The 8,198-nt window shown below is 37.5% G+C and overlaps 1 protein-coding gene across 1 annotated transcript; it reads right to left on the bottom strand.

The window, feature by feature from the left end:
• Window positions 1–1,033, bottom strand: LOC123822016 (trace amine-associated receptor 3-like). Its single transcript, XM_045843823.1, is given in 2 exon segments — window positions 1–600; window positions 602–1,033. Coding segments are annotated over 2 exon segments (1,032 nt in total).
• Window positions 1,034–8,198: the final 7,165 nt, after the last annotated feature.

Genomic DNA, 8,198 nt, shown 5'->3' on the forward strand with positions numbered 1-8,198 from the left:
TTAATGTGTCTCAGGAAACAGATTTGCAGTTTCTGAATGAGAGCTAAATATTTTTCCTGACACTATGTACTTGAGAGCATTCCGGAACCATGGATAAAAAAATCCATGAATGAGGGGGTTGCATGTGGAGTTGAAGTACCCAAGCCACACTAAAAGATCGAGTATCATTATGGGAGTAGAGTAGTCCAAGTATGGGTCAATCAAAACAGCAAGGAAACAAGGCAGCCAGCAAGCTAGAAACACCCCCATCACTATACCCAGGGTCTTAGCTGCCTTCCTGTCCTTTTTCTTAGATAGATGCTGTTTCATTTCCCCCTGTGTGTTTTTAGGCATGTTGCTCATAACTCGAGCATGTTGTTTGGAAACAATAAAAATCTTGCCATAAATACCAACCATGATGGAGCCAGGAGTAAAGAAACACGTGGTGAACAATATTGTCCCCCAAAACTTGTTAAAAGTAAGTGCACAGAAGTTGAAACAAGCAACGAGGATCTCATAGCTCCGCATACCAGAAACATTGGCCTCAGACAGAACCAGACCGAAAGAAAAGAGAGCTGGGGCCGACCAGCAAAATGCCAGCAGCCGCTTTATCATGGAGGGGGGTCATTGTGGCCGTGTAGTGTAAAGGGTAGCACACTGCATAAAACCGGTCAACAGCAATGGAGCAGAGGTGGAAGATGGAGGTCAGGCTGAGCATCATGTCAAAGCTTGCATGGAATTTACAAAAGCCATCCCCAAAATACCAGCAGCTCTCCACTGATCGCACCATGCTGTATGGCATAATGACAAAACCCAGCAGAAAGTCCGTGGTTGCCATGGACAGAATCAGGAAATTTGTGGGGGAGTGAAGCTGTCTGAAGTGCGAGATGGAAATCATTATCACCAAGTTTCCAAAGACAGTGATAACCATGGCTCCAGTCATAACGGAGTACATCATCACGCGCACAAGAAAAGGGCGGTTGGTGGGAGGACAGGATTTGTTTCCAAATTTTGGACAACTGGATATGTCTTCAGGAATATCAGTTAGATCCATGGTGCTTTATCTTTTCCAACTCTTTGCCAGGGAGGTGAATCAGTGTTTCTCTTCTTCTTAAATTGAGTCCAGTAATTTTCAGTTCCTATAAAGTTCAAAGTCACTTGTTATTAATTCATTTCAATTATGTCATTTAAATATTTTAAATTCTATGAATTGTGCTTGCTTTCTGAGTTATTTGCTACTTTAGAAAGTTACAACCCTCACCTCTGCTTAATCTTTCCTGTTTTATTCTACTTCATCTTTTCCCATATATTTATTTATTGGTTTATTTATTGACTAATCTACACCTGGTAATGTGCTGGAAGTTTTTCAAGAGTTTATTTCACTTTTATGAGATATCTAATATAGTCAAACTCAAAGAAGCAGAAAATACAATAGAGGTTACCAGGGGCTGAAGGGTAGGGAAATAGGCAGTCTTGTTCAATGGGTATCAAATTGCAGTTCTGTTGGATGAATAAGTTCTAAAGATCTGATGTACAGCATAGTGCCTAGAGTTAACAATATGGTATTGGGCACTTCAAATTTTGTTAATGCGAGTTAAGTGTTCTAACTGCACACACACCAATGAAAGAACATGAGGAAACTTGGGGAAGTATTGGATGTGTCTATTACTTTGATTATTTTGATTGTGATGATGATATCACAGGTGTTTGGACATGAGTGAATAGTGCAGTTGTTTGTCTATCAATGATACCTCAGTAAAGCTATTTTTTTAAAAGAATTTGTAATCTACTTTCACATTGATCAACCACTTCCCCCGAAATTTCTTTGAACTCGAATAAGCTCTTTCACTTTAAAAATACTTAATACATGAAACCTAAGTGAAATCACGATGTTTTTCTTTATGCATTCTTTCAATGACTTAAAATCTTCCTTTGTAAAAAGCCCACACACATGGCTATTGAAATATATGGAAAGCCGTGTACCTGTGGGCTAAGCCATGCAGCTGGGTCGGTGCTTCACAGCTCCTCTGCTCTCTACTCCTTCTTCTCTTCTTCATTCCCCTTCCCTGTATTTCTGGAATCTTCTCACTTTTCTGAGATTCTAAGTAGTGGAGCCAAGTTACATACCCCATCCCTGAATGACTTACAGGATCACGAATTTCACACTCACAGATGAGACAATCAAATCTCATGAGACTCCTGTCAGTCATGGGCATGTCTCTCTGATATAGTACCATGAGGCATCTTGTTTGCCACTGGATTCTCAGTACCTTAGTTAGTGCTTGTCGCAGGCCCTGGACACATATTTTTGAATGAGTACATATATGAATAAATGGCAAATTATGACCATTTTTAATATCTTCAGTGTTCTAATAAAAGCAATTGGTTCAATGTGCTTGAAATTTTGTTATAAATGAATGGACCAGTTCAACAAGCACAGTTAATGAAAATGTGTTTTGGTATTAAATTGCTTCTGATGCTGCTATAAAATAACCTAGAGTAGCAGTTAGACAAGGAGAGCCGAGAGATTTGCCCTGGACATGTTTCACTGATCCTTTAGGCTAGTAAGAAGGGAACTGAAGATGTGGAGTCCAGGTAGAGCTACAAAAGGAAAAGGAAAAGAAAGCTGCACTTGGGGGGTGGTGGCCAAGAGCCCCTTTGGTGTTTTATGAATGTGTTAAGATGCAGTTACAGGCTTTTTTTCTGTTCCTGATTCAACACTTAGCACCTTTCCTACCACATAGGGGAGTTGGGATTTTCTCCCAGCTGAAACTCACCCGTTCTCAAAAATTAAAGAAAATGCTGTGCCGGAGATCACAGACTCATAATTAATCTTATACGGTATTTAAGTCCATGAAGACACATGCAGTTAAGGCACGTGCTAACCCAGGAAGCTCTGCCATACCTCAATTGCCTGTATGATCCTAACGGTCACTACCACGACATTGAAACAGCCTCACAAGCAACTGCTTGAATTGTTTCTCAGGACTGGAAAGGTTCTATGAGGTGTTTCTACCTGAGATCAAATCTTCCACTATCCACACTTATATTTATATAAGTGGAACTTCATATACTTTTGGAACTGGAAGCTACCTCAAATGGAATGTGATGCCATTTCCAGCCCCATGGCTAAGTTCCATTTCACAGTATGGCTCTGAAATCAGGCAGATTTGTGTTTCATTAAAGTCTCCCTAAGCCTTAGTTTTTCCCTTATAAATTAAGGATAATATAGCCTTCTTTACACATTTGATTTAGAGATTAGGGTAAAATAAAAAATGTGGCATCTTCTGCTAAGCACCCACTGAAGCACACATTAACCAGATTTAACGACTGTATTCTTACTTACAAATAAACTTTTTGTTTCATAACTTTCTCATAAGCATTATGGCATTTCCTTCAATTTTGCCCTTTGTTGAGTCTTGCATGTAATCTATTATGTTGCACACAGCATCTATGAAATTGCTATTTTTGTATGTAAAAATGTTCAGATATTAATTATTTCTCATTAGGATCTTTTCCTTTCTCCTTCATATTTCAATTTCAAGCACTGAGTGATAAAAAAGTTGGAATATCTCCAGTCATAAAAATTTGCAAGTCAGATTTTCAATGCGAGATTATATCATGGAGCTAACATTTATCAAAGAGAAAGTCCAATGGGCTGAACACAGTTATTTCAGTAGGAGGAAGTGTTGGCCCAACAGCGAACTTAGGTTCAGATTTTAGTTTTCACAGTCTGAAAATATGGATGGCGTATGAAGATGAAGTAGAAAGTAGAAGCTTACAATCCATGGTGCTAACAGAAGGAGGCAAATTTGGCAACATGCTCTCATAAGGTACCAACAAACACAATGCCACCATTGCTATAAAACATGTTCCCATCTTCTAGAACTGAGCTATTCAGGTAAAGTTTCCATTACCACCTCTGCATGTATGTATGGAAAGATATATAAATTAATTCAAATTATGATTTCTTCTTATATTTAGTTGTTGAAAACATCAGATAAGAAGGATCAGCAAGGGCAAATATGAGCAATTAGCATTACATACTGATTCAAATTAGGTGCAATAAGAAGCAAATTTTAAAGTTTTTCTATTTGAGCACAAATATGGATAATGTTCATAAATAATGTGCTTTTTTTCACCTTTAACTCTGATTTCCCTGTGCTTCTAGAATTCAAGGCTAAAATCTAAAATATTTTAGCTGGTTAGATAATTGCTTAAGAAAATCACATAAAGTTTGAAACTATCCTCTCTAACCACTTCTGAATGCCTGCTCAGGGTGTGCTAGGTAGAAGGAAGAGTTTCTTACCAAAATCAGCTCCCATTTAAAGACCTGGAACTAACATTAACACTGATTATTGCATCATTTCTCTTGCCACAGTCCAGAAGAAAATGTCAAATGCTACACAATCTATTTAAAATTGATCTTAAAGTCTAGGTTCTTAAATATAACTTCTATTTTTAAAGCTCTAAAATTATTCTAAGCCAAAAAGCAAACCTCATCCAAAAAGAAAATTTGTATTAATTTTGATTAAACTAATTAAATAACAACAGGGTTGCAGTACAATTTCATGAGTGATTTCCAAATTTAGGCTAGTATCGTGTTACAAATCTATAAATGATTTATGTAGTAAAATAGAAAAGATAAGCAACAGTTTGAAATTTATGAAAATTTATAATATTGTACTTTTTGATTATTCTCTAATATCTAACACAGATAATCGTGAGTATTTAAAGACTACAATAACAAAGACTACTTCAAGCCATTTTAGGGATAAAAATGAGTTGACTGTATTCTAATGTGACACTCAAAACTGAGATAACTAAAGAAACTGACTTCTATAAGTTTACTTTGTAACCATTTATACTAATTTACACACTGAAACATCAAAAAGTAAAAATAGTGTCTGGTAAGTAAAAACATTTATTCCAAATAGCTCACAGTTCCTAAGTGAGCCTTATAAAGCCACATGGCAGTTGGCAGTGGGCAGAGATGACATCTTGAAACTCTTGTCCTCTTAAAAGCAGCGGGGAGAGATTGACAGTGAACACTCTCACAAAACAGGTAGAGTGACCCCCATTTCAGACAGAGGCAAAGAAGAGAGTGAAAATTAAAACCAAAGCAAAGCATCACCATTGTAATGAGCCATAAACTACAGCATTATTGGGAAACTAGAAGAGAAGAAACTTTACTAAAACTAAGTACCAGAAAATGTGTTAGAAGTAAGTGGCTAAAAAAGACTTGATTTAAATAAATATTTTATCAATGCTACAGATACAGGGTGGGGCAAGAGTAAGTTTACATTGTTCATATGGAAAATAATATAATTAATAAATAGTACTACAAGAATAAACTCTGTGTTTTGTGCACTCACAACTGTAAACCTCCTTTGGCCCCACCCTGTACTTTTCTTCAGTGGATACAGTGAATAGGATCTGGGACAACATGCCTAGCTAAAACACTGTGAATGTATCTTTCAGCATCTGTTTGCATAGAAACTGTGGCTGTAGCCTTTCTCCCCTTCAGTGGATGATACCTCAGCCACCCTTGGCCACACTGGGCTCTCTATTGCCCTACAAATGTCCACTCTGTGGCTTGACCAGCTCCCTCTCCTCCACCTGATTGTCAGCCCTTTCATCTGTGCCATGTCAGGGCTTAGCTCACATACCATTTCTTTCTAGAACCCATTTTTTGACTCTCCCGTTTGGAGAAAATCTCATACTGTTACAGACAATTGGGGGAGGTCAAAGATTTTAAAGATGAGAGTTGCCATTTCCTCGTTTCTAACTGACTTTGATTTCAAATGCCTTTGTTTCTTTCTTCTGCCACACACAGCACTTTTTAAAACTGCCTTATCTTCACCATAGATTTCTGAAGAAATTTACAGTTACTGAGATAACATCCCATTAACGATCTAATCCTTGAAATATTTAACATACATAGCAGGGAGGCAGTTGATTTAAATGGAAAGAAATGGAAGGAACTCTAACACACCATGCATTTAGTCTTATTTATTAGTGACATCTGTTTGAAAAAGACAAAAATATTAGGAAAGAGTAAATGCTGCTTAGAAAGTAGCTAATAAATCCCCTTTAAAACAAAAAGCATCTCAAATGACACCTACTCAACATAAAAAAAAAATAATGGGTGTCTTAAGGTTTCTAAATTACTTGAAAGCTACATTTCCACTGTGTCTTTCCAACGGATCCATGTATGCATGAAACAACGAAGGTTGTGGGGTGACAACTGCTACTAAATGCTGGAACAAATGTTATGATCCAGGTCCCCTGGCTCCCGCTTCAGGCAAACTCTCACCACCCCTCCCCATCTCTGATGCTGGGCAACAACTCACTTCGGATGTATACGGGCAACAGGAAAGTCTACGGTGTTATCTGCTGGTAGTTTCTCCCACCGAGTACTTGCTAATCAAAGTCTGGTCCACAGACCAGCCACAGCATCACCTGGGAATACTTTTGGAAATGTAAAAAAGTGTAAAAACTCAGACTCACCCCAAAATGTACTTTTTAGCAAAATTTTTGGTATGGCTGTTGAATTCTAGAACAGTTCTTGCCAATACAAAAATTTAGTTTTAGGTTGGGCACCTTTATGTCTGAAATGGGTGAATAACCTGAGAGCAAAGAGAAACAGGATATCCTAAGTAAATGCTGCTTGCAAGAGAAAAAAATACCAAAAATAAAATATGTAGTATCTGACAGTGAATGAAACAGTATATAACAAGATTTTCAATTAATATATAACATTGAAGGGAAGAGTGCATTTTAACATTATTAAAATTCTTCCATAACTTACATTTACTAAATTGTGTCCTTCATAGTTCTTGTACTTTGCAAAAACACTTTTTATATTGTCACCACATAGAAATTCATAAATTGCAAATAAATTTTGATGAAAAATTTAAGAACTTTCTATCACCTAAATATAATAACTATTTTTCAGTTAGAAAAAAACCCTACCTTCTCCACTTCATCCTATTTGTAACAATTTCTGGTTCTCTTTAAAATTTAATTATTACTCTTCAATTATTTTGAAGAGAATAAGTTGACAATTAAAAAAAATAATTTGCATTTCCAATTGTTTCTATTGACCCCAGTACCTTCCCTCTCCTGAAGAGCTAGTTGTGAATCAATGTACCTCTTCTGGTGGCTTTGCAGGCACGAGGTCGGGAAATTCTGAAAAGTGCAGTGTTGGGGATTAAGATATCTGATTCATATAAATCTGCTTCTGTTCTCAAGAGAGCTGGAGTGCAGAACTCAGATCCAGGAGCTCCAAGAGAGGAACTAACTGCAGAGCCCCAGAGGAACTGCTCTTTTCAACTCTCTTTCCTATGGGAAATTGAAATATTCTTTGAATTTTTAATGTCCCAGGTATTTTTCGTTTCTTTTTCCCAAAGAAGGACAATAATGTCTAGTGCCTTCATTGTCACTTGGGTTTCACTCTAGGAACTTAAGGTAGTGAAGTATCTGTATATTGAAAGTACATAGACATGTGTAGCCTAAATTAAATGTTGGCTGATATCCAAAGGGGGATCAGTTGTCTGAATTACAAAAGATTTCTGTTTGCATTTTGATTCCCAGATGTAATGAAAACATTTTGTGGTGGGAGGGAAACATTTATTTTTTACTCCAGTGATTTGTACAAGTTTGACTAAAATCCTTAGTTAAAAAACAAAAGAGGAAAAAACCCCCACGTGTCACAAATATTGTAAATACTAGTTCAGTAAATGACAGAGTGAGAAGTCGTGGGAGCTGGGTCCTGGTCCTGCATCTATCGTTAGTGGTATAACCGGGGACAAAGCACTGATGTCCCCAGGTTCATCTCCATCATCTCTACCTTCCTGTGAAACTCTGGGTGTGGAGAGGAGACGTTACTAACTCCGGGAAGGGAAAGCAAGGGGAAGCACGGGAGGCAGAACGTTCACAAGGGGCTGTGTCACTCCTTCCCCAGCAAACAAGGCAGGACGGCTGCACTAGGAAACCATCCGGGGCTAGGAAACGGTGGGGATAAGGAGCAGAGCTTCACAGTGGAGCTAGTGAAGTACTTTTTAAAGTACAAATAGGACTCTAATACCAAGAGAAATATTATAAGAACCCAGATGGTATACACATAAAACTGCCAAATTATTATTTCATCAGCAAGCACCAGCATAGACAATAACCACCATCACAAATATCATCAGTTATTTAAAAGGACAGTCATA

Source organism: Phyllostomus hastatus, unplaced genomic scaffold (assembly GCF_019186645.2).
Source record: "Phyllostomus hastatus isolate PE091 unplaced genomic scaffold, TTU_PhHast_1.1 phas_contig_40, whole genome shotgun sequence".
NCBI lineage: Eukaryota > Metazoa > Chordata > Mammalia > Chiroptera > Phyllostomidae > Phyllostomus > Phyllostomus hastatus.